We start from the raw sequence: 27,355 nt of genomic DNA on the forward strand, positions 1-27,355 counted from the left end.
TTATTTTATTTTATTTTATTTTATTTTATTTATTCATATTTTTATACCGCCCTCCCCGAAGGCTCAGAGCGGTTTACATATAACTGAAACTATACATAAAACCATACATATAATAACATTCAGATTATTAACTGGTATAACCGGGTAACAGTATAACAACAGTATTTGATTGATTTCTGGTCCTGTACAGGCTATAAACCAGGAGAAGGAGAAGGAGGAGGAGAAGGAGGAGGAGGAGGAGTTGGAGAAGGAGAAGGAGAAGGAGAAGGAGAAGGAGAAGGAGAAGGAGAAGGAGAAGGAGAAGGAGAAGGAGAAGGAGAAGGAGAAGGAGAAGGAGAAGGAGAAGGAGAAGGAGAAGGAGAAGGAGAAGGAGGAGAAAAATATGGGTTTTTATACCTCACTTTCCCCCACCTTAAGCAACTTATAGTCGTCTTCCCTTCCCCTCCCTGCAACAGGTACCTTGTGAGCTAGGTGGAACTGAGAGAACTCTGAGAGAACTGTGACTGACACAAGGTCACCACTACACTACGCTGGCAGCAGGCAACAGCAAACTGCCTCCAAACATCTCTTGTCTGGAAACCAGACTATCTTAGGATCTCCTGGCTAGGATCTCATGCAAGTCATATGATAGATAAACAGATCAATAATCTTCTGAATCCAGAGCCAGGATGCAACACCAAGGAAGGCCTCTGTGCCCCGTTGTTGGACCTCCAGAGGAACTGGTTGGCCTCTGTGAGAGGCAGGATGCTGGACGAGATGAACTACTGGTCTGATCCAGCAGGGCTCTTCTGATGTTCTTATGAAGGCCTCAGCCTCTATGCCTTGTTGCTGACCTTCCAGAGGAACTGGTTGGCCACTGTGTGTGACAGGATACAGGACTAGATGGACCACTGGCCTGATCCAGCAGGGCTCTTCTGATGTTCTTGTGTTTTTATGATATATTTGCAAGGGCAGCAGCGCCAATCTGTTTGAGCTCAGAGCATCAGACCCAGGAGTAATATCCCCCTATAATATGGGAGATTGTTCTTCTAGAGTAAGACAGAAAGAACCCGAGAGGAAACCAGCATATTGTCTTGGGCGGGGAGGGAATTGTTCCTAGTTGCTAGGATTAGACCGGACTTGGTTCACTGGCGAGGCAAAGCAATTGTAGGAAATGTTCCCCTGCCTCCTTGACAACTCTCGTCAAGGCGTATCTCTATCACACGCTTCCACAAAGCATTAATAAGGGGAGCCTGGGATTTCTCTCGGCTTCAGAAGCCGCCTGCCAATCATGAAAACGTGGGGGAAGCTAACAGACCATTAGCTAATTATGCTACTTGGAGCCGTCTCTCTCAAGGTCCCATTAGTTCTTCGTTTTCTTCTCCTTGCTTGAAATAAGGCTCACTTAATTCCACACAGTTTGAGAAAGCCTGGATGGCCTCTCGTCGCTTCATGGCGACATGCTGGATCGAAGGTTCTCGGTACTTTGGCCCGGAAAGAACAGCAACGGGGGCTTTAAAAAAGAAGGCCTCATTGGCAGAGGAAGGGTTAAGAAGCAGGTATGGCCACTAGGTCCTCAGTCATGGCTGGGTTACTATACAGGCAAAGTAAGGAATTGGGAAGGGCTTTCTCAAGCAGGGTTTCCTGACAGCCCTGGTAGGGGTTTCCAAAAAGGTGGGGTGATTTTATTATTATTATTATTATTATTATTATTATTATTATTATTATTATTATTATTATTATTATTATTATTATTATTTTAAATTGTTAAATATTTAGTGGCTTATATGACCACACATGGTCATATCAACCCACTCACCCCTCCCAAAGTGGCCAATGACGGGCCTGGATGGGGAGGGGAGGGGCCCTGGGTGGGTGTGTCCACACCTGTGCTTCCCAACCTTATTCTGCATGATTGTGCCACTTCTGGGGTTTCTCGAATCCTGGGGAATATTTCGGGGACTTCTCCAGGATATAAAAAAGTTGAGAAAGGCTGAACTGGCAGGAAGGAAACCTGGCAATGCTCAGTATCTCAAGATGGCTACAATAGTGTTTAGTGCAGGCATTTTAGCAAATGCAGTTAACAAATGGACAAGGCATGAAAGACCTAATCTGTGGGGTCCAGACCCCACTGTTAGTTGGCCCTCTGATTTGGATCCTGGGTCTCTGCTCAGCAGGTCTTCTAGACCAGGGTTAGTCAACCTGTGGTCCTCCAGATGTTCATGACTACAATTCCCCTAAGCCCCTGCCAGCATTTGCTGGCAGGGGCCCATGGGAATTGTATTCCATGGACATCTGGAGGACTACAGGTTGACTACCCCTGGTCTAGACCACGAACCAGGACCTACACACACATTGAGTCACAGGATTGCTCTTTCACTGCCTTTCAGCATGCGCCGAGTGTATGCGCAACCTGCAACTCTATTGACACGTGTGGTCACCATCTTGTGTGCGCACGCATATTTCCCAACTTCAGCACCTGCAAGCCAAACTCTGGATTCTTGAAGGTATGGCATTGTGCATGCCAAAGGGGAAAATAGGTGCGGTCACACAAAATGGCGACAGCATGTCTGGGGAGTTCACTCCAGGCACAGACAGCTGGCAGGCCAAAGTCAAACCTCAGGAAAGGGCTTTGAAACCCAGACTTAAGACTCCACTCCACTACCAAACCTATGTAGCTGATCTTGGACAAGTCACCTAAATTATCTTACAGACTTGCCATGCGGATAGAAGAAGGGAGGCCATGCACGCCGCCCACAGCACCTTAGCAGGAGAATAAGAACCCTAAGATGCAATTTAACATTCCAGAGGAAAAATGCTTATTTTCGAAAGCTCATTTCAGCATGTATGGTTCCCACCCACACGCCCTGCAATTTCAATGGTCCTGTTTAATCCCTAAGAAACATCGTGCATGGGACAGAGCAACAATGATAGGTTCCCTTGGAGGAGAGACGCCTCCTGGAACAGCAGGTCCTCCTAACTGGAGGGGAAAGTAGCACATGACTCAGTGGTTCATGTCTGAAACAAAGATGCAGGCAAAGGTGGGAGAGACAGCTCATTCCCCGCACGACAAAGGGGGCTGGAGGAATCCCTCTACTTCTCCCCCCCCCCGCCCCCAAGCTCAGTCCTGTGGGCCTGGAGAGAAAAGATGCTTACATAATATTGGTCGTCGCTTTCGTTGTAGGCTAGCTTCACGACGCCGTACGAGCCCTGGAAAGAAACACAAGCACAGATCGCAATGTCAGTTCAGACACTTCATTAAAGTCGTATGCCGTTAAAAGCTTCCCATCCTTGAAGGACAGTGAATTCTCCATCCAGCAGCCTGCCCTCCCCCTCCAAGCGATCCTGTCTCTAGCTCAGCCTGTGGTCCTCCAGATGTTCACGGACTACAATTCCCATGAGCCCCCTGCCAGCAAATGCTGGCAGGGGGCTCATGGGAATTGTAGTCCATGAACATCTGGAGGACCACAGGCTGACTACCCCTGCTGTTGGCCATGGAGGTACCACCACTTTACCATCACTAGGAAGTGATGTCAGCTGGCCACGTCTTCCTGCCACACACCCCGGAAGTGAGAGGAGCCTGGAACAGCAAAGGTTTAAATGTTCGGGGTGGGTGGGGGTTGCATCCTGCTTTTCATACCTGGAAGAGTGCCAAAGTGCTTAAAAATCCCTTTCCCTTCCTCTCCCCACAACAGAGACCCTGTGAGGTAGGTGAGGCTGAGAAAGCCCTGATATTACTGAAGAAGAAGAGTTGGTTCTTATATGTCACTTTTCTCTACCCAAAGGAGTCTCAAAGTGGCTTACATTCACCTTTCCTTTCCTCTCCCCCCAACAGACACCCTGTGAGGTAGGTGAGGCTGAGAGAGCCCTGAGAGAACTGTGACTTCCCAAGGTCTCCCAGCTGGCTGGGTGTGGAGGAGAAATGGGGAATCAAGCCTGGTTCTCCAGATCAGAGGGTGCCACTCTTAACCACAACACCATGCTGTCCTTTCCCTCTGACTCAGTCTGTGAAGAGAACCAAGGAGCCAGTGCTTGGATTCCAGTCACGCAGAGCCCAGGTGCTGCAGCCCTGGAAATCTGCCACATGTATATTTTGATATACACAATAATTATCTCCTCTGCAAGAGGCTGGATGTGGAACAGACTCGCCTCGTAGCAGCTGTTCCACTTGCTGTGTCCACTTCCTTGCTAACCCAGCTATCCTTCCCGGATCTCCAAATCCTTTTTGCAATTAAACATGTAATTTCAGGGGCTGAAAGGGGTAAAGATACACGAGAACAGTGAAGCCTGGGGTGATTTTTCTGTTTCAATGCTCAAGACATATGAAGAGAAGAAGAAGAGCTGGTTCTTATATGCCGCTTTTCTCTACCCAAAGGAGTCTCAAAGCGGCTTCCAATTGCCTTCCCTTTCCTCTCCCCACAACAGACACCCTGTGAGGTAGTGAGACTGAGAGAGCCCTGATGTTACTGCTTGGTCAGAACAGCTTTATCAAGGCTGTGTTGTGCCCAAGGTCACGCAGCTGGCTGTATATGGAGGAGCGGGGAATCAAACCCGGCTCGCCAGGTTAGAAGTCCGTACTCCTAACCACTACACCAAGCTGGCTCTCTGATCCTACACCACCTCGAGCCCATTGGAGGAGAGAGAGAGAGAGAGTGGGTGGCAGCCAGAGACTCATGTAGTGGAGAACTGAGTTTGATTTCCCACTCCTACACTTGCAACCTGCTGGGTGATCTTGGGCCAGTCACAGTTCTCTTAGGGCTGTTCTCTCACCTACCTCACAGGGTGTCAGTTGCAGGGAGAGGAAGGGAAAGGTATTTGTAAAGTCCCTGTGGGACTCCTTCAGGTCGTGAAAAGTTACATGGGCACTTTGCGCAAAAACATTAAGATGGCGGTTCATAAACCAGCTTTTAAGCCATAGTTTCAGAAGTTGGTTTGATGGAGCCTAACTTAACTACAAGTAGCAGAAAGGTCAGCATTTTGGAACTCACTCTAACATAGTCAGTTCATCATACGGATTGCTTTCCGGAACAAGAAAATAAGTGGCATTATTTACTGGTTTACTGTTTGTGCCTTGTTTTAAATTATTTGGTTTCTGGCATGTATGTGTCCCCCCCCTTTTTTTCCTTTTGCATTGTGTGTGTGTGTGTGTGTAAGAGAGAGAGAGAGAGAGAGAGAGAGAGAGAGAGATTTTTTCCTTTCCTCTGTGTGTATGTAATTATAAGCAAAAATACATTAAAAAAAAAGACATTTTAATTAAACCGCCGCCACTCTGCCCAATGCCTCTCCCCTCCTCTGACCTGTGGGTCTTCACTAGTATGAATCAATCCCAACGCAGCGCATGGGGAAGAAAGGAGGAATTAAATCCAGCGTGGGCAGATAGACCTGAGCCCACGTGAAGCAACCGGTGCTCGATTAATTGGAACATTTTTTGATGCTATGTTATTCCTAAGACATCTGTTGCTAAAAACCAGATCTCCTTTTTTTCTCTTTTTTTAAAGAAATGACAGACCAATCTGCCCTTCTGAATAGCCTTTTTGGAAATTGCATCTGCGGTCTTCTCTCTGCAAGAGCGGACTCCTCCAGGTACCATCTGGAACCTTGGCTTCCATCCAGCAATGAAGGTGTCGAGGGCTGCTTGCCCCTTCGGGTTGTTAAATACCTTCCAGTCACTCTCTGGGCAGCTTTTTAACACAGGGTGGAATGAAATCACACTGCATTTGTATGGAAATAAGGAGCTTAACCAGGTGTGATGGTGAAAGATTGCCTCTCGCTTTCCCTCTGATTGGCTGCATTAAAGGCTTCCGCGGGCCTTGATGTTGTGTTTGGGCAAGAGATAACCCAGGAAGAAAGGACAATTATGAACCGCCAGTGAAGGGGAAACTTCAGTCGTGTTTATGCGCGTCACATCTTGGCACCCTGCTTTCCGTCCCACCTGGGAGCATTTGCAAGGTGACTTCAATCAGGGGGACAACAAAAAAAGTATTGAAAACTTCATTAAGAACCTGACAAAGCCTTGAAGCAACACATGAGAAATGCAAAACGGAGTGGAGGCACAAGGACTGGGGGAGCTTCGTCTCGGTCATTTTGAACTCCCCCTGATAAAAGAAGCTTGCCCTGTGAATTTCATAAGCACGGGAGAGGCAGCTCTATAACCCATACAGTCTAATCCACAGAGGATACCCAGCACTCTTCTGATGAAGGAAGGACATGGGGCACATAATCTAACCGAGTGGATAGAAGAAGAAGAGTTGGTTCTTATATGCCGCTTTTCTCTACCAGAAGGTGGCTCAAAGCAGTTTACAGTCGCCTTCCCTTTCCTCTCCCCACAACAGACACCCTGTGAGGTGGGTGAGGCTGAGAGAGCCCTGATATTACTGAAGAAGAAGAAGAGTTGGTTCTTATATGCCGCTTTTCTCTACCAGAAGGTGGCTCAAAGCAGTTTACAGTCGCCTTCCCTTTCCTCTCCCCACAACAGACACCCTGTGAGGGGGGTGAGGCTGAGAGAGCCCTGATATTACTGAAGAAGAAGAAGAGTTGGTTCTTATATGCCGCTTTTCTCTACCAGAAGGTGGCTCAAAGCAGTTTACAGTCGCCTTCCCTTTCCTCTCCCCACAACAGACACCCTGTGGGGTGAGTGAGGCTGAGAGAGCCCTGATATCACTGCCCAGTCAGAACAGTTTTATCAGTGCTATGGTGAGCCCAAGGTCACCCAGCTGGCTGCATGTGGGGGAGTGCAGAATCGAACCCGGCATGCCAGATTAGAAGTCTACACTCCTAACCACTACACCAAACTGGATAGGTTGGTAAGGAAGACAATATTGCACACCTGTTGGAATGCAATATTGGAATAAAAGGTAAAGGTAAAGGTAAAGGTATCCTCTGTGCAAGCACCGAGTCATGTCTGACCCTTGGGGTGACACCCTCCAGCGTTTTCATGGCAGACTCAATACGGGGTGGTTTGCCAGTGCCTTCCCCAGTCATTACCGTTTACCCCCCAGCAAGCTGGGTACTCATTTTACCGACCACAGAAGGATGGAAGGCTGAGTCAACCTTGAGCCGGCTGCTGGGATTGAACTCCCAGCCTCATGGGCAAAGCTTTCAGACGGCTGCCTTACCACTCTGCGCCACAAGAGGCTCTTAATATTGGAATATTGGAGTGCAATGTTGGAGTAAGGAAGACAATATTGCACACCTGTCGGAGTACACTTTGGAAGTAGATTTTCCGGTTTCGCACCAGAAAATCCCGCTGCAAAAGCATGCTGAATGTGCATCATCCAACATGTGTGGAAATCGTCTCGTGTCAGAGAACTTGACCAGCATTTAAGAATTCCGTGGTTCAAGCCAAGCTGTTTGAACTGGTCTCGAAAACCAGCCAGAAGAAGTGTGATCCAGCATGCCAACACTGGAAACGACAATACTGTAAAACATTGGCTCATCAGCACGAAAACACACAGTCACCCTGAAAGTCGATACCCCAGACTCAGAGGGTCAGAGCAACAAAAGGCCCTTTGAAATTGTGCAGCCTTACATGCCCTACTAGACACCGGAGGAAGGAACAGATTCTCCAACATCATTGGCAGATCATTTCGGAGCAGGTGAGCAAACACAGAGAAAGCCTGGGTACAAGCCATCAAGCACAGAAACTCCCAGTGGGAGGGAACGCAAGAGGAAGAAGCAGATGGAAAGAACAGAGCTGGTAGAAAGGCTTTTGAAGGTCAAAGTCAGCATCTAAAATGGAGCTGGTGGGGGGAAAGTCAGCAGTAAATGCAACCATTCCAAAACAAGAGCAATGTCAAAGAAAGGATTTACTCCAGTCCCCAGACAGGACATTGTATTATGAACTCACTGAAATTTCCACAAAGTCTTCAAGGATAGGCCCCATGTGAAACACCCTGTAGTAATCTAGCCTTAGGATTTCGCAGCATGGTTTAACACTACTAGAGCAGGTGATTTACAGTATTCCAACCTGATATAATCGGAAGAAGGCATTCTCAACAGCATCTTTGATCTGTGGCTGAAGCTAAAGCCACAAGAACTACAAAGCTCTTAACACCGTCTGCCAGAGAAAGAGAGGTAATCCATCCAGAATGGCCAACATAATGATTTCTGGGATAAGGACAAACAAGACACTAGGTTTATTTGACAAGATTATTTTTCTCAATGCAGGGGGTTGGGTGAGGTTGCACTTGAAGGTGGTATAATCCAGAGTGGGTTGTACCATGAAATTCTCCTAACGGTTGACGATTATAAAATTTGGAGTCGGAGGAGCCAGAGAGCTATCCAACTGGACTATCACAAACTTTTAACCTTGAGCCTTTGGGATGGACTCTTCTAAAGATCCTGCCAGAGTTGCCATCTGAACCTTCTTGCCAGCTGAACCCTCCGAGTTGCTCCTTTTGGTCAATTAAAGCATCATTTACGAAAACATACCTTTCCTATTTCGCTTTTCAGCTTGTATTGGTTGAGCTGCACACAATCCTGAAACAGAGAGAAAGAAAAGTTCAGATGTTCAGCATCCAGTTCCTTTTTTCTCATCTTTTTTTCTTTTCCACCTCTTAACATTTTTTTTTCTTTTTATGTATATAAAAACTTTCAATTAAATGTTACTCTTAAAAAATGTTCTTAGAGCTCAGATGCAGTGACCTGCTTGGAATAAACAGCCACCACGTTGACCGGTAAATCCGGGATTCCTCACTCACACAGCACCCACAGGTTTTAGGATGATCTTTCCCAAATTTTGCAGCAAAGCAGTTTTGAGAAAGACCAACCATCGATATCGACTTGGTTAAACAAACCTGCAGATCTTACAAAAACGGCCAAATTGACTAACCAGGTTAATCAAGCACCGATGCAAGAATTTCAGCAACAATGGCATTACTGTTTTGACTTCCTTGCTAAATAGAGCAAGATTAGAGATCTATTACTCTGGTCCTGTAATAGACTGATTTATCTGTATTTCTGTACTATTCTTTCTTGCTTTGGATAAAAATAAAAACGTTTATTAAAAAAGAGAGAGAGAGAAAGACCAGAGATGAGCCAGAGTAACGCCCAGAGGTGCACAAATGCACCACAATTCTATGGGGAAGTGTGTGTGTGTGTGTACTTGTGTGTACTTCCTCAGCAATATCAGGGCTCTCTCAGCCTCTCCTCCCTCTCACAGGGTGTCTGTTGTGGGGAGAGGAAAGGGAAGGTGACTGTAAGCCGATTTGAGATTCCTTGTGGTAAAGAAAAGCGGCATATAAGAACCAACTCTTCTTCTTCTTCAGCAATATCAGGGCTCTCTCAGCCTCTCCTCCCTCTCACAGGGTGTCTGTTGTGGGGAGAGGAAAGGGAAGGCGAATGTAAGCCGCTTTGAGACTCCTTCGGGTAGATAAAAGCAGCATCTAAGAACCAACTCTTCTTCTTCTTCAGTAATATCAGGGCTCTCTCAGCCTCACCCACCACACAGGGTGTCTGTTGTGGGGAGAGGAAAGGGAAGGCGACTATAAGCCGCTTTGAGACTCCTTCAGGGAGAGAAAAGCGGCATATAAGAACCAACCTTCTTCTTCTATCTAGCTCAAGGCAGGAGCATTTCAATGCGGTTCAGATCGGCTGGCGCAGAATGCCGTGTCTCATCTGCAGCACGGCCAGCCACTGCACGTCCCTCTCGCCTCCCAACCTGACAGCACCCTGTCTGAGCACTAGGCAGCCAAGCACAGGCATTGATTGGTTTAATCTATTTTGGGGGGTTTGGCTCCTTTTCTTTTCTTTTTGGGTCCTTTGCGATGACTGCACCTTAACTTGAGGCATGATTTGCAACCACCTTATGATGGATGCGCTGCCTCCGGGGCTGACAGTGACGGATGATTCCGGTGGGTTGCTCTTCGAACTGAGCAGATGCCTCTGGAGTTCCCAAGGGGCTCTGTGTTGCCACGGTCCCAAGGGGGGAAATTAATTCCTGCTGCAAAGAGCGAGTTGCCAAATATTACTAAATAGGGAAGAACAGGGGCGGGGGAGCTGAACCGAACGGCGGGAAAGAAGGCGAATGCAATCCTGGGCTGTATCAACAGAGGCATCGGGTCAAAATCATAAGCTGTCATAGTCCCCCTGGGTACTGCATTGGTCAGACCCCACCTGGAGTCCTGTGTGCAGTTCTGGAGGCCTCACTTCAAAAAGGATGTGGACAAAATTGAGAGGGGGCAGAGGAGAGTGATGAGGAGGATCCAGGGCCTAGGAGGAAAGGCTGAGGGACCTGGGAATGTTCAGCCTGGGGAAAAGGAGGTGGAGAGGGGAAAGGATTGCTGTCTTTGAGTACATTTGAATATTTGAAAGGTTGTCATTTAGAGGAGGGCAGGAAGTTTTTCCTGTTGGCTGCAGAGGCTTTAAACCTGTAATGGGTTTGGGCTATGAGTAGAACAAAACCAGCTAGATATTCAGGGGGGGGGGGGGAGGATTGTTTCATAGACAGAGTAGTTCAGCAGTGGAATAAGCTGCCTAAGGCGGTGCTGAGCTCCCCCTCATTGGCAGTCTTCAAGCAGTGGCTGGACAGATCCTGGATGCTCTAGGCCAGGGGTAGTCAACCAGATGTCCTCCAGATGTCCATGGACTACAATTCCCACGAGCCCCTGCCAGCATTTGTCCATGAACATCTGGAGGACCACAGGTTGACTACCCCTGATTTAGGGATAAGCACAGTAGAGATTTATTACCACAACCCATTAACAAAAGGTGTACATTTTTACAAGCCCACCTTTCTCCCAACCCATCAGCTTTTTCGAGCTTTTTCGTCCATGAACATCTGGAGGACCACAGGTTGACTACCCCTGCCCTAGGCTGATCCTGCCTTGAGCAGGGGTTGGGCTAGATGGCCTGTATGGCCCCTTCCACTCTTATTTCTAAGATTCTATGAGTCCTAAGCTGTCAGTCCATCTTCCCAGGTGTTCACCTGGCAAAGAGCACACAAGCTTTCCATCCCCGGTCAAGACTCCGTTATCTTCCACAGTTGCTTTGCTACAACCTTCTTATAGAGATTTCTGTTAATCTGGTCAACAACCATAGATCCAAGCAACACAGGAAAGGAAAGAGGCGATTTAACCCCTCAAGATATGCTCAGCATTGCTAATCAGAACCGAGCATGCCACAAGGCTAAAATGGAAAAAAATATTGGTTTCAAAGTGTCCCCCACCTTTTAAAATGCTGCTAGGGATGCCAGCTTCCAGGTGGGACCTAGAGATATCCCGAAATTACAGCTCATCTCTTGACTTCAGAGATCTGCAGTTATCTCCTCTGCTTTTATCTGGGGATTCTTCTAATTTGTTTCCAACCGTGGCCGAAACGAGATCTGTGATCTCCTTTCTAATCCTACGACCACGTCTGTTTTTAGCTTATCTCAGAGCTATGGTGATTACGGCGAACAGCTAATAGCCTGATTTGCAGAGGGTTATTTCGGGACAGATGGTCATTTTCGTGCATTAGCATCTTAATGGCTAGGGCGGAAAGGGCCTGGACTATTTGGGCAGAAAGGTGAGGTATGTACACTTCAGAAGAAACTCATTTAGCCCTGTGGTGGGGAAGGCAGAAGCTTCATACGGATTAGGGAAGCGGTTCTGGGGAAGGGAATTTAACTTTTCCCCTGCTGTACTGTGGAGTTGACAATTCCAAGTTGAAAAATTGCTAGAGATTTGGGGAGGGTGCCTAGGGAGGACAGGGAACTCATCTGGTAACAATGCCCTAGAGTCCTCCCTCCTCAGCAGCCACTTTCTCTAGGGGTTTTGATCTCTGTATATTACCAGGGGATCCCCAGGTCCCTCCTGGAGGCTGGCATTTCTAAATTTTTGCTCCAAGCCGAGGGAACATGAAGGAACCTGCTCAGGGCTTGCCTTTTCCTTAGAGAGCTTAACGCATGAGACCGCAGTTGGTTTCCAGTCCCCGATTTGTTCCTTATTCATGACTTATTTGTGAATGCAACCATAAATATTGAGGACAGCATAAAAGCTCTGAGCCGCAAAATAAGGTTCGGGCAACCACAAATCATTACCTCCCACAGATGTGCTCACACTCCGGGGACTCTGCCCTCCAAGAAGACAGATGCTGCTTTCTAGTCCAAAACCGGGCTCTTGTGCCACCTGCGCCAAAGTGGGGTGCCCCCAGGACAAACAGACAGGTAGGCACTGCAGCTAGGATGCACTCCAAAACAATTTCTGGACCATCTCAAATTATACACTCCAGATCTCATGATACTGCTCCTTTGCAAGAAAACATACAGTGGTGCCCGGCCCAAACATGAGTTCTGGCACCATGAGCTTCTGTTTGGGTGGCCACCAGGAAGTCAGTATTGCAAGGCAGATTTGAATAAGGAACTGGAATGGCTGCATGTCTTCTGCACTGCAAAATTAAGTTCAGACCACCACACATAAGACCCTCCCACACACACACACATACATACATGTCCAGAAGCTTCGTGTTTAACAAAGGGGGATCATAGGAATGTCATCCCTGACAGTATGACATCACTTTCTGAGAAATCTAGAAGTGACAGGAGTTCTGCCCCGCTCCAAATAAAAAGAAACGGCTATTGGGCTGACAGCGTAACACCCATTCTGGGGGAAACCCAGATGTGACTCCAGTATTTCTAGGAACTGCCAGAAGCTCTATGGTTTTTACCATAGAGTTCCCAATGATTCCTAGAGAGGTGTGACGTCACTTCTGGGTGCCATTATCAACCACAACATGGCTGTCACAGCTTCCCTTCAGTCTTTGAGGTGATGTGGCAGCTACTGCCAAAGCAATTATTTTAAAAAAAATGCACAGCCAATCAGAAAGCAAGCTGGAGAGAAGCCCCAGCTGTCTCTCCCTACTTTCTAAAAAAAAATGGTGGGAACTAGGAAAGGTGCTGGCGGGTGCCATAGACCCCCACGGACGCCATGCTGGCAATCTCTGTACTACCTTGTTATATCAGCATGGAATATTTGGGTATGCAACATTATAAGCAGAGGCTGCTGATGTGAACGAATCATCATATCGTATGTGTCTGGTCTTCTACACTGAACAGTTTTTCGTCTCCCCAGCTTTTTTTGTTTCCTTAGTGAATGTTCTGTTCTTGTGTGTGTGTGTGTAACTGCAAAGTGAGGCTAACGCTTCATGCATCAAACAAAGCGAGTCTTCATCCACCAAAACGTACACCACAACAAACCTGTCAGTCTTCACACTGCAGAAAAAACCACTTTGCTGTTAGCCTGGTGCCTAAAACTAGCAACGAGTCTTGAAGGGGGACAGTTGGGTGGGCGGGGGTGGGGGGAACAGTTGGCACCAGGGTGGCAGGAACCCACCCACCCTTCACCTGCATTAAATTTTAAACTCCCGCGTGCGCCGCACTGGGAAACATCACCCACGTCTGCTGATAAAATAATCATGACCAAGCTGCCGCAGCAGAGAAAGCTCCCCGAGGGCACACACCAACCCAAGCGCATACAGTGCCAGCTGCGTGGTGATTTATAAAACGGGAAAAGACAGAGGATGAAAATTGACGCCTGCAATGCCAGCAGAGACAAAACAGGAGAGGGAGCTGCTGCAACTTCTTCAGGTCTGCAGGCCTGTGACAGGATCGGGACCGTGATGGAGAAAAGTACAGTGAACCTTTAAGAAGGTGTCTTGTACCAGTCAGACCTCTGGTTCCTCTATCCCAGTGGTTCTCAACCTTCCTAATGCTTTAATACCCTTTAATACAGTTCCTTGTGTTGTGGTGACCCCCAACCAGAAAATGATGCAAGGGTTCTTTCACAGAAATTAAACCAAAACTGACCCATGGCATGAAGAACCATTGTTCATGATTGTATAGAAATTGTTTTTTTCTGGGGTTTCTCGGTTCAGTTCTGCCTCTTGTCCCACCATGCCGATCTTGCTTTTTTCCACTGCTCCAGACAGACGAATGCTCTATTTTGATCTACCCTGCAAGGCTGTTGTGTGGAGGGCGCCCCCCCCCCCAGCCAAGGTGCTTGCCCTGCTGCGACCCCTATGAAAGATTTGTTCAACCCCCAAAGGGGTCCCAACCCCCAGGTCTACCCTGAGAATCAAACTAGAGGTAAGAGACAGGACTGGTTCTGGAGTTTTGTAAGTGCTGGGTGAGAGTATGTATCCACAGCCCCTTTCTCCTGTTGAGTACCTGTTGGGATGGATGACAGCTACATTGGCAACCTCTAGGTCAGCCTTTCTCAACTTTGTCATGGTTGAGAAACCCTTGAAACGTTTTTCAGGCTTCGAGAAACCCCAGGAGTGGTGTGATTGTGCAGAATACAGTTAGGAAGCACAGCTGTAGACACGCCCACCTGGGGCCCCTCCCCTTCCCATCCCCTCCAGGTCCATCGTTGGCCATTTTGGGAAGGAGGGCGGGTCGACATGACCATATATGGTCATATCACCCGATAAATGTTTAACAAATTTTAAGAAAAAATTAAAAAAATATCTCCCACCCATTCAGGAAACCCTTCCAGGGCCATCAAGAAACCCCAGGTTTTCACGAAACCCTGTTTGAGGAAGCCTGGTCCAAGTGATAGCTGGAGATTCCTGTTATTACAACCAATCTCCAGCCAACAGAGATGAGTTCACCCAGAGAAGGAGTCCCTCCCTTCCACAAAACCCAACCTCTTCAGCTCTTCTTCCAAAACCTCAAGGTTTTTCCCAACCTGGAGCTCGTGACCCTACACTGAAAAGAAAGATGGGGTGCAAATGGGACAAATGACAAGTATCTCAAAAGATCCCTGAGAGCTGGGTTAGAAAATGCTATATTTGAGACGGCCATTGTCAAGAGTGGCGGTCTAGAAATTGGAAAAAAATAAATAAAATAAAGAAATAAGCAAAAAACAAAACCCCAAGCATGTGCTTAATTATTTGGCTTAATGGTTACTCCAGGACTGCAGATAGTCATGGTTTATCTCTCCCCGTCCCCTTTCAAGAGCTACATCAGAGCAGGAGGCGGTTTTGAACTTGTGGAACGGTGTGGAGATGAAGGGGTTAAACTCCCACTTTGCTCCTCACATCGCCCCAAACCTGAACCTCAATCAGGGCCCCACACTTGGCTGTCATCGGGCTGCCAAAGGCACCCAGAAAATGTGATCATGAATCACCGAGCATCTGTTTTGAGCACGACTGATAGCAGTTGATTGACGCCATTTATTTTATGACGTCCCGCCAATAAGAAAAAAATTTTCTGAGGCACTTTCCAACTGTCAATATTTTACCTCAAAAATGCTATAAATGTTACAATAAAAGGTGAATTGTAATAAAGCGGCTGCAGCAAACAGCCAGGTAGGGAGAAAGGCCTATAGCAGCAGGGGAAAGCTGGCCTTTATGGACCCTATAGGATGTCCTCAGGTGAAAACAATCCGTTACCCCAAGGAAAATGGTCGTTTGGAAAGTGAACTCTGTGGTTGCCATCTCTGGGTTGGGGAACACCTGGAGACTTTGCTGGTGGAGCCGAGAGTGGGTGGGATTTGGGGTTAGAAGGGACTTCAAGTGGAGTATAATGCATCTGTTTCCTTCAGGGGAACTGATTTCTTTAGTCTGGAGATGAACTATATCTACAGGGGATCCCCAGTCCTCACCTGGGGGCTGGCATCTCTACATTATACCCCACTGAAGTCCCTCCCCAGCCCAAACCCCACCATCCTCAGGCTCTACCTTCCACAAATCACCTGGTCTTCCCAATCCAGAGATGACAACTTTACCTGGAGGGCTATTGGCCTCCTTCACACACTTAGGATTTCTCCTTTTCCTTGGCTCCCCCCAACACTCATTCAGACCACCTTCAGTCCAGTTAAATACAAAGGGTATTTAAGAGGGGAAGGGGAGGGGTATTGGTTTTCACTGTGGTGTTATGATTATTGTAAACCACCCCGAAGCCACTTGTGGGGAGGGGCGGCATAGAAAGAGTGTGGAAGCAACCGGAAACAGACTTGGGCAGCTGCCGGGCGTAAAACACGGACTCTGCGTTCCAAGGTGCTTTAGGGGTTCATACATTTACAGGCACGGCCAGAAGAGACATCCACTCAGTGCTATAAGATGGGCTGTGCCTCTGCGGTAGTGCCTCCGCTTGGCATGCAGGGTCAATTCCTAGCATCCTTCTCAACCAGGGTTTCATGAAACCCTGGGGTTTCTTGATGGCTCTGGGAGGGCTTCCTGAATGAACTTAATTAATCTTTAGTATATTTCTTACATTTTTTAAAACATCTATCAGGTGATATGACCATATAGGGTCATGTTGACCCACCCATCCCTTCCCCGAAATGGCCAATGACGGACCTGGAGGCAGTGAGAAGGGGAGGGGCCTCGGGTGGGTGTGTCCACAGCGATGGTTTCCAACTGTATTCTGCACAATTGCACCATTTCAGAGGTTTCTCGAAGCCTGGGGGATGTTTCAGGGGCTGCTCAGTGTTAAAAAAAGTTGAGAAAAGTTGGGTGAGAAGGATCTGGAAACTGACGGTGCAAAATAACTCTGGCTTGAGACCACAGAGAGCTCCTAGCAGACTGTGGAGTTCTCCACACAGATAGTATAGCTCTCTCCTCCCGGCGTCATCCAATTGTATTGTTAATCTATATTAATTAGGTTCTCTGGCAAGGGTTGGAAGGCCTGGGGTGTCCGTGTGTGGAGACAGGCATCGTATGTCAAATTGTTAATAGTTATTAATTCTAGGGCTGCCTCCCACCCTTCTTACTACAGTCCCGACTGCTGCTCTTATGACCAATCGTTGTGTGAGGCCGTTTTCCAGCCCAAAACCTGGAAGTGATGTCATGGGGCCCTGTCTAGGAATCCCCCCCCCCCCAGTCTCTTTGGCTTTTACTATAGAGATCAGAGAGATTTTGACAATATGGTGCAACGTGGTGATTGTCACTTTTTTCATCCGAAGAGCTGTCACATGGCATCCTTCCCCATTCCCTGTTAGCTCTCGTAATGGCAACGGCCCATGGCTGAAAAACCCTAGAAGAAATGATGCATGTTGCAGTTCTGAAAGAACATGGGAAAATATCGGGTCACAGCTGGTGTATGGAAATGTTTTGTTTTCCCTAGGGCCCCAACTAAGATGTAGGCCCTAGTGCATTTGAAACACTGGATTTCAACATCAGTGACTAATTCTATGGTAAACAGGATAGAACATGGATGTTTGTAAAATTAATTTGCTGCCCTCTGCTCAGGTTGCTTCCACATGGAAGGTTTGTTATGGTTTCATATCTACACTGCAGAGAGCTTCTGACAATACAGAGCTGGATGGAACATGGTTCTGATTCTGGAAGGGAACCTATCTACAGACTTGTCTAGCACTCCACAATAAAATCTGTTAGCAGAGCATTCCTCTAAGGCTGTAAATTTATTTTTTATTTTTATTTATTTTTTAGATTTATATACCGCTCTCCCCGAAGGCTCAGGGGATGAACAAATGAACAATCGTTTACCAAGAACAGGGATTAGAAAGTAGGGTCTGCCTTTCCTACTCCTGCCCACTCGTATCAGATAATGCAGTTTCAAAGCACTTTAAAGGTAGGTCTTCATGATTCACACAGGAAAGTCCACCTAAAAAAGTACACTGAAAGTGCATTATCCAATGTGTGTAGAATAGGCTCAGAGCTGGATGGAACAGCGGCTCCAGTGTGTACAGCGCTTGGGCCATTTGAAAATGGATCTCCGAATAACCCAGTTCTTGAAGCTGTACATGCATGGTAAATACATAGATAGACCCCATTCACACAACAGAGGGTAAATTGGAAGGGTTCTGGACAGTGCACGCACCCATTATGTAAGTTTGGCAGGCACCCGGACTGTAGGGTTGCCAGTTCTGGCTTAGGAAATACCTGGAGACTTTGGGGGAGGACCTGGGAGTAGGCGGGATTTGGGGCAAGGAGGGACCACAATGGAATCCACCCTCCAAAGGAGCCATTTTCTACATGGGGATTGATCGATTTGGTCTGGAGCTACAATTCCAGGGAAATCAAAGCTAGTCCCACCTGGGAATTGGCATCCCGACCTGTGTGCATAATTTGAATCCCCCAAAATTAAAAATTTAGTTCAAAATAAAAAATTTTGTACCCAGAGATGGCAGGTTACAGTCGTTGAGCGATAGGGTTGTGAGTGTCCTGCATAGTGCAGGGGGTTGGACTAGATGACCCATGAGGTCCCTTCCAACTCTATGATTCTATGATTCTATGAAAAGATCTTTTTAGGCCGATACTTCTGTTCGCACACCACCCTCAAAAGCAGGCTGCAAACCTACCGCAGCATCAGAGATGGAGACTCGATGGGACTCTATTGTTGGTCTCCTCACGATCCGCGGGGAAGGCCCTGTGGCGTAAGGACCGAAGCCTTGGGGGTCGGTGGAGCTCAAGTAATTTCCAGCGGGCCTCTCTTGAAGAGAATACTTCCTCCCAGACAGAAGGGGCCTCGTGGGCACTCTCTTGGGTGCTGTCAGTTCGTGAGCCCCGTCTAGTTCTTCAGACGATCCCAGTTCGAGGCTGACCCCGTTCCTTTGGTCGTTGGCCGTGTTCTTAGAACGCACAGTTTCATTCTCCTTTGCCGTTTCCCGCCCATTTTGGGTGACGACGTTGGGACCCACGGCGACATCAATAGCGGCGACTCTTTCGGCAAGCTCCGTCTGCGTATCCTTACAGTACATCTCTGGGCTTCTGCCCATAGTGTCAGCCAGAGAATCTCCCATCTTCAAAGCTTTCTTGCTTTCGGGGTTTCTCAAATTCCGCTTTCACCGCTCATGGGAAGCACGGGGAGGCCGAAGCTCTGTCAGCATGGGTTTCTGGAAGGAATCACAGCAAGGAAAAGTTAAGCAATGGCACAGCTTACTAGTTCTTGATGACTATGCAATGCATTCAACTGGCATTTCACTCTCAACATTGCTTCCAAACTTTTGTAATCTCAGATCCAAGGACCTGTCAGTGGACAACTCTGGGTTTTGTATGAACACAGGACGAGCCACGCAGGGTTAGACTAAGTGTACGTTTTGTAAGCCATCCTGGTTTTATTTATCATTTATTTATTATATTTATATACCGCCCTCCCCAAAGGCTCAGGGCGGTTTACATCAAACAGGAATAGTACAAGTAACTCTGTTTATAATAATACAGTAATGACAATAACAACATTATGAACAATAGAACATTGGGGAGAACAATAAATCAATGTTTACTGATGGGCTGGTGGGTGGGAGAGTTTGCAGTGATGGTTATAGAAGGGAAGCTTGGGGGGGATCAATTGGAAGCGGTGGTTCAGGTCGACCTCAACCAAATGCCTGGCGGAGGAGCTCCCTTTTGCAGGCCCTGCGGAACTGTTCGAGTTCCGCCAGGGCCCTGATCTCCCCTGGGAGCTCATTCCACCAGGTGGGGGCCAGGATGGAAAAAGCTCTGGCCCTGGTTGAGGCCAAGCGGGCTTCCTTGGGGCCAGGGACCACCAGGAAGTTGGAAGTGGTGGAGCGTAAATTTCTTTGAGGGGTGTAGTCATGGCCAGCCAGATGTTTCAGGGAAGTCCAGAAGTCTTCTTCGACTCTTGCCCATAGTATTTAGCACCCAGAGGTAGACTAACGTGTATACGTCTAGCCCAATCTCATCAGATTTCAGAAGCTAAGTAGGATATGCCCTGGTTAGCATTCGAATGGGAGATCACTGTGGACAGTCCAGGTTGACTACGCAGGGACAGGTGACAGCAAACTTCCTCTGCTCATCTCTAGCCTCAAAACCCCCGCAGGGTTGCTGTGAGCCAGCTGTGACATGACGGCATTCCCCCCCATCAAAACAGATACAGTCATCCATCAATCCACTCCCACGGAACATTTGTATTGAAATTTAATTATCATTTGCATTAGATTTTTGACTCCTATCAGAACGACAAAAGAAAATCAAAACAAAAACAAGCCTTTTTGCTTGGTTTTTTTGTTTGTTGTTTGTTTTTGAAAGGCCGGGGAAACAGGGAAGCCCGATCCCTAACCCACTTTGAGAAGCTCAGCTGAGCCGAGCGGCACAATGCAGTCAAATAAATAATTAATGTTAGAGACTCACAGGAGCAAACTGTGCAGTCAAAAGTCATCTGATTCAGACAACGGCCCATCAGATGTGCCCAGGCAGCTCACAAGCAGGGTATGAACGCAACAGCTACCTGCCTTCAGTTCTTCCTCAGCGGCATATCCCGAGGTAGACTGCCTCTGAACTGGAGGTTCCATTTAGCCACCGTAGCCAATAAATCTGGCCCTCTTTGAACTGGGCGGCTCCCTTTTCAAAGCCATTTCCAAACCACTCTCAGGTGACATCCTTGCCCTGCAGGAGTTGTTTATTGCCCACCAGGTTTGCAAAGCCAAATGGTTCGGTTTGGCCTTTAGGGTTAAACCGGATCTTTGGGGCTGGTCCGACAGTGGTATGGTGCTGAGTCATAGATCTTAACATGTGATACGTATTATTTGATTTTGATGGTTTTTAACATGCTTGTTAGGATGTTCTTTCAGCATGGCGAGTCACTGCAAGACCTTCCGGGCCAGCAGAGGAGAAAAAAGCTAAAAGCAAAGAGATCAACACATAAATCTGAGCTCGTGGCTGAGAACCCCACAAATTAGTTACAGTGCTGGGCAAAGAAGAATTTTGGAGAAGCCGCTAAAAGCCGCTGGCGGGAAAGGAACATTCCCACTCCCCAACAACAACATAAAAACACATTTAGCGTATATATCAGAGCGGTCTGGCTAGGTCCCTGAAAACTAGTCATTCTGAGTTGCGGATGGCGTGGTAGGAAGGAAAGAATATTTAGATTTCAGCGAAGAGTATGGGTTTCCAACCTAAACAACAGTGAACATTTGGTTCTATTTATATCACAAAATGTCTCCCATCTTATATAATCATTGCGTTTCTGTTCTTCGGTATCCACTGTCCTCCTCGAAGCCTTGATTCCCTTCATCTGTGTCCCCCCCCCCCTTAACATTACAGGGTTGCCTAACACAGCAGAAGTGTTAATTCCCTATTAAGCTTAAGCAAGCTTGATCATGGATCTTTTGACTGTTCGTAAATGAGGGTCGCCAACAGGCCAGTGGCCTTGAGCTTCAATAGAGCAGGATCTTCTGAGCATCGTGGCACCCGTTGGCATATTTTTGGGCACCCGCCATGGTTTTGTCCCTGAGAGTGGGTGAGGCTAGGTAGCCCAAGAAGGCTACTAACTATTGAGAGTCAGCATGGTCAAGAGTGGCAACCTCTAATCTAGAGAACTTGATTCCCCGTTCCTCTACATGCAGCTGGCTGGGGGACCTTGGGCCAGCCGCAATTCTCTTAGCGTTGTTCTCAAAGAGCAGTACTCTGTGAGATTCTTTTGGGGAGTGACTCAACATCTAACAGCAGGTGACTCAACATCTAATGTGCTAAGTGTAGGGTTGCCAGCTTCCAGGTGGCACCTGGAGTTTCCCCGCCATTACAATTGACCTCCGGATGACCAAGATCTCCCCTGGAGAAAACAGGTGTTTCAGAAGGTGGACTCTGTGGCATTATATCCCACTGTGGCCCCTCTCCTCCCCAAATTCCATCTTCCCCAGATGCTGCCTCCCAAATCTCCAGGTATTTCCCAACCTAGATCTGGCAACCCTGGCTAAGTAGCCCATCAGAACCTGGCCAGTGTTCTGCAACGTACCTTCTGCCCCTCTCCAGCTTAGCAGGTCAGGACAAGACCTCTGGGAAATCAAGCTCGCAGATAGTACTTAACACCTGATCGAAAAGGAACCCGGAACGATATGGACCCTGGCCGGCCCTCTCGCACTGACTAGGCCAGAGGTGCTTAAGCCAGGAAGGAGCCCAAAGACCGTTTCTGAATCTAGCTCTCAAAGCACCAATTGTTGCAAACTGGGTGAAAAGGGACTTCTGCTTCTAACATCCCAGTCAACAGGCCGTTCTATTTTTAAATGAAAGCAAAGGAAATGAGCATGTAGGGGGAGGAGTGAAGATTTGTGAAATGGAAGAAAGCAGCCTCCTCGGAAGGGGGGGGATAAATAAACAACACAGAACACGCTGGCTTGACAAAACCAACGTGCAACATCAATTGTTTCTCTTTGATGGGGAGATCCGACAAGAACACTGTTGGGACCGCAGATCAGCCCCTCCTTTGAAAAGTGGATTGTTTGCTCACTGTCAGAGGATGTGCCCAGTGGCCCACGATGCTGCAAAAGGAAGCCAAAAATTGGCATCGCATGACATTTTGATGCCACTTCTGGTTCATGGTAATGTGTGATGCTCCAGGAATTTCCCAGATCTCTATAGTAAAAGCAATAGATCTGGGGAATTCCTAGAGTATCACTGATGCTACGATGTTTCAGACCTGGAAGTGACATCACAGCATCATGTGGGGTGGATTCCTCAGCTTGCTCATTGCTCTTGGGGGTTGCTGGTAGCTCTGTGGCAGAACACTCACCAGTACTGGCATCTCCAGTTTAAAAATTAGGGGATACGGAAGTCTTCTACCAGAGACGCAGAGAGCCTCTGCTGGTCAGCCTACACCAGGGGTAGTCAAACTGCGGCCCTCCAGATGTCCATGGACTACAACTCCCAGAAGCCCCTGCCAGCATTTGCTGGCAGGGGCTCCTGGGAATTGTAGTCCATGGACATCTGGAGGGCCGCAGTTTGACTACCCCTAGCCTACACCATACACTCTTTGGATTGGCTTGGTGTGAGGTAGCTTCCTACGTTCTTGTCAAAGACAGGCCTTGTGGTTCCAAGGTAGCACGTCTGTGTTGCTCGCAGATTGTCCCAACAACTCCAGCAACCCCAAAAACTCCAGTTAAAAGCCTCAGGGAGAAAGTGATGAGAAAAACTTTCACCTGAGACCCCGGAGTTCCCCCGTTGGCTCTAATTTTTGTTCTAGTATCAAATTCATGTGATCTTGGGGCAAATCCACAAAGCATCAGTGCCTTAACGCAGGAAAACGTAGGGGAACATCTCAAAATTATTACGTTGGATCAGTCTAATCTCTTGGCACAAGTTCTGTAGAAAAGGGGTTTCCCTCTTGCACTTTCATTAAGACAGTGTGGTAGCCGTCTTCCAAGAGAAACTGTTTTCAGACTGTAGAATATAGGGAGCGGTGTGTGTGTGTGTGTGTGTGTGTGTGTGTGTCTGTCAAGAAAGAATACTGTACGGCAGGGGCAGTCAACCTGTGGTCCTCCAGATGTTCATGGACTACAATTCCCAGGAGCCTCCGCCAGCGTTTGCTGGCAGGGGCTCAGGGGAATTGTAGTTCATGAACCCCTGGAGGACCACAGGTTGACTGCCCTGGCTGTACGGGACTTCCTCCCCAATAGACCAGTTTTCTGTACATCACACATCTGTTTTGCACGGCAGAGCTCTTGGTCCTGCAACCCCAATTGGCCTTCTGCAGGAGGCCACTCTCATAAGTGCCCAGGCCCCAAAACCTGCCAATCGTTCCACCTCACCTTGAAACAAACCTGGGAGGGATTAAATCATTTGACCTGACATTAATAACTATAGCAGCAGATACTCAAAAGGGAGAGGGTTTTATTTCTTTCATTTGACACCCAACCTTTCTGCCAGGATCTCAGTGCAGTAGATATGGCCTTCCCTAATTTATCTTCACAACAACCCTATAAAGTAGGCCAAGAGACTGTGGTAGGCCCAGGCCATCCAAAAAGCTGTGAGGGCTTGACCATCATCTCCCCGGTCCTGGTCTGATAGGCACACCCACACATATGATGACTGCCTTTTTGCAGAGCCAGACCATTGGTTTACCCCAGGGGTAGTCAAACTGTGGCCCTCCAGATGTCCATGGACTACAATTCCCAGGAGCCCCCTGCCAGCATTCGCTGGCAGGGGGCTCCTGGGAATTGTAGTCCATGGACATCTGGAGGGCCGCAGTTTGACTACCCCTGGTTTACCCATATAGATGCTGTCTGTTCAGATTGGAAGCAGCCTTCTAGGTTTTCATGCAAAAGTCTTTCAGATCATTCGCTATCTGATTCTTTTCATTGGAGAAGCCCAGGATTGAACAAGGGACCTTCTGCATGCAAACCCTCTATGCTACGCCACAGTCCTCCCTCCCTGGCTGGTTCCGAACAGGAAGGAGCCAATGAATGGGAAACGTTTCGCTAACCACCATCATCAATATTAATCCCAGTCCATTATGATTGGTAACGTTATCCTCTTCTCCGAGGCCAAAAACACATTTCCGTCCTCGTGAAGGCAAATCCACAAGGGAAGGAGACATAAGCCGGTATGTTGAGGTCTTGCCAGAAAGGAAATGAAGCTGTTCCAAAATTTAAAAAAAACCCTCCAACTTCCCCTCTGAGATTCGAGTCCATAATTGTTTACCATTCATCTCTGTCCCCGCAGAGCATCTGTTAAGGAGAAACCCCCAGAGCGGCGCTAAAAACGGCTGCATTTCCATGCCGTTTATTGCCACGTTTGCTTGTTAACGCTATGCAGCTGGCTCCTGGGGACAGATCTATAGGCACACGCATGCAGGCTGCCACTCCAGTTCAAAACAGGGCCAGGTGCCAAGTTGGGAGGCTTGGGCAGGATGCTGACAGGCAGGCCCCATCCCCAGCATGGCCACGACACAGACTGAAGAGCAGCTGGCATTCCCAGCGTCCTGGCGTCTTGATCACCTGTCCAGGTGAAGGAGCACCTGCCACCACTAGGAACTGTAAGTCATGTGACTACCCTGCCCTCTCCCTCCAGTGGGTGGCAGCTCCTAGAAGCCAGTGCTACACACCCAGGGCTTGTGCGGGGCTGGGGGCAGGCAGTAGCCAGTGAGACCGGCTGCCCCTCTGAAGACCCATTCCGCACACACTGAATAAGGAGAGGAAGGGAAGGCCATTTTGAGGCACCTGCAAGGAGTGAAAAGAGGGGTAAAAAACCAGCTCCTCTAATAATAAATAAATAAATATCCAGCTCAGGTCCCTACCCTGTCATCCCCAAGCTCTGCTCCCAAATCTCCAGGAGTTGCACACCCCCAAGTTGGCTCAAGGACAAGGCCTTATAGCCCCATATCCTTCTGATTGGATTGCTGTCTCATGGCTCTAAAATCTTGTAAGGCCATTTCCCAGCATGCTGTGCCAACCCCTGCCATCAGCTCCCTGCTCAAACAAAATTGGCAAGGTTTCAGAGGGTGGTCCCAAGACCATCTTTGCATGGATGAACCTTCCAGAAAAAAAACATAGCTAGAGCCATCTTTCCTGTTAAGTTAGCTGGTTTGGGAAGTGAAGAATAAGACAGAAAAGGAAGAGAGTGAAAACACGCTACAGTTTAGTGCTCCGTGTTCTAATTACATGATGGTGCCCATTTGCATAATCAGATGCAATTACCCTAATTGCATGTATAAGCAATAATCAACCAAAAATTACCCAGAAAAATGGGGGTGGGGCGGGGAGAGATGCATCGACCGGAAGAATATTTAACCAGCAAAATCGCCTGTATATAGATGGACTAGGTGGATCCCTGGCAGCACTGCCAGCCTGGCCTTGGAAAATGCCAGAATATCTTGTGGGCATTGCCTTGGGAGGATAGGATATCACTTCTGGTTGAGGCTATAAGAATTTTGCTGGAATATGCAAGATCTGGAGTGTGCAAGATTGAACAGAATAGGATGAGTGTCCTGCAGGGGGCGCTGGAGGAGATGTGTATTTAGCATAGTTAGAATAGAAACTTCCTGGTGTTTTTCAAATAATCTCCTCCAGTGTCCTGATTGGCACATTTGGAGATTTCTGGCTCCTTGAGCATACTCCCCCCACCCCCACCGCTTGCCTCCAGAACAGAAGAATGATTGCAAAAACAGTGAGAATAGTTAGTTAGATCTCTCTCTCTCTCTCTCTCTCTCTCTCTCTCTCTCTCTCTCTCTCTCTCTCTCCCCCCCCCCCTTCTACAGAAAGTTGTTTCTATTCACAATACAACTATATTGTTCTTTTAAGCAACCTGGAACTTCAATCCTCTTTACAAATTTAAACTCTGCCAACAAATTTCTCCATAATCTCAGCAGCAAATCCTACTACACCTTTACGGAGTCTGGCCCAGCCATCTTGTCCTCCCACGCCTCAATTTCTTGAGGATGAAGGGATTGGGGCCAAGGTCAAAGGCTTACGTGCTGCAGGAGGGCAAATGGAAACCTGCCCACTGGTTCAATCTGCCAGCCTCTAGGTGGATCCTGGAGTTTTTCTGGGATTACAACTGATCTTCAGACAACAGAGATCAGTTCCCCTGGAGAAAATGGTCATGGCAGGGGCAGGGGGTTCTAAGTCATTATATCCTTCTGAGGACCCTCCCCTCCCCCAATCCTTGCCGATTCCCAAATCTCCAGGAATTTCCCAACCCGGAGTTGGCAACCAGCCTGCCCGAGCATCAACGGAGAGCTTAGAGGCTGATGATACTTATACTTCTGGAAAATTAAACAAAGCTCCCCCCCTCCCCTCCCTTCACCAGCTCATTTTTATTAATAGTTCTAAAACCCACCATGAAGTGGGGAGGGATCTGGAAGGCTTTCGTGTGAGAATGACAATAAAACTTGAGGAAGCTGACAGTGGCTGACAATGGCTGCTGCTGACAGAAAAGCCAGGTATTTTAAGCATGCATGCGCTTCCCGGGTGAAGGGGGTAGTTGTCATCGCTATGGCAACAGATTGCTTACATTCATCCTTGGGAAGGAAAAGAAGAAAGAAAACGAGAAGCCGAAGAAAGATGCCTTGGAGAAGACTGTCATTTCTGTCTCTCCGGGTGGGGGGTGGGGTTGACACATTGTCCGAAACGAAGGCCCACCTCTGGCAGAGGAGGAACTGGGGGAGATTCTAGCAGCACCTGAGTAACATCTTGCTGAGGCTGGTCTCCTCCAAGACCTGGGCCCATTCTGCACACGTAGGATAATGCACTTTCAATGTGCTTTGGCAGCTGGATTTTCGTGTGCGGAACAGGAAAATCTACTTCTAAAGTGCATTGAAAGTGCATTATCTATTGTGTGCAGAATAGGCCCTGGTTGACCCCGAGATCCTGTCTTGCAACTTTTAGCCTGTCAGTTTGGAGCCCAAAGAGGCTTTCATTTTACCTGCCCAGCCACAGACCCAGTTTCCCATCCCTGAGGAGCAGGGGAGGGGGGAATGCCCTCCACCTAGTGATGCTCTAGGAACTTCCCCTAGTCCCTATGGTAAGCACCATAGAGACTAGCAGAAGCAGCCTAGAACATCACTTGGAAGTGACAATGCCCTTGCCAAAGTTTGCTCTCCCCAGGTACTGCCTCCCCCATCTCCCAGTTTTCACTGAGGTAGTTTGGGGAGCCCTAAACCTAGAGCGGGGCAGAAGATCAGCTAACAGAGAAAGAAGAAACTGTTGGAAGCTTCCTTACTTGTGTTTTCTCCCTGTATTGCTTTCAGATGCAGATAAAAGTGTAA

The 27,355-nt window shown here is 47.9% G+C and overlaps 1 protein-coding gene across 4 annotated transcripts in view; it reads right to left on the reverse strand.

Annotated features, from left to right (window-relative positions):
* Window positions 1–27,355, reverse strand: part of CAMKK1 (calcium/calmodulin dependent protein kinase kinase 1) — a 93,421-nt gene that overhangs the window by 36,775 nt on the left and 29,291 nt on the right. For 2 of the 4 annotated variants that reach the window (XR_013226706.1, XM_077311047.1), the window contains exons 2-4: window positions 18,219–18,752; window positions 8,410–8,457; window positions 3,136–3,189 (exon numbers count right to left, since the gene is read on the reverse strand). Coding sequence is in view for 1 of the 4 variants with exons in the window: in XM_077311047.1 (XP_077167162.1) it covers window positions 3,136–3,189; window positions 8,410–8,457; window positions 18,219–18,659 (543 nt within the window). In the remaining 3 variants the exon portion in view is untranslated. Of the gene's footprint in view, window positions 1–3,135; window positions 3,190–8,409; window positions 8,458–18,218; window positions 18,753–20,007; window positions 20,153–21,610; window positions 21,764–27,355 lie in introns of those variants that run through there. The other 2 variants (XR_013226707.1, XR_013226708.1) reach the window with 2 other exon arrangements.

Source organism: Paroedura picta, chromosome 15, assembly GCF_049243985.1.
Source record: "Paroedura picta isolate Pp20150507F chromosome 15, Ppicta_v3.0, whole genome shotgun sequence".
NCBI lineage: Eukaryota > Metazoa > Chordata > Lepidosauria > Squamata > Gekkonidae > Paroedura > Paroedura picta.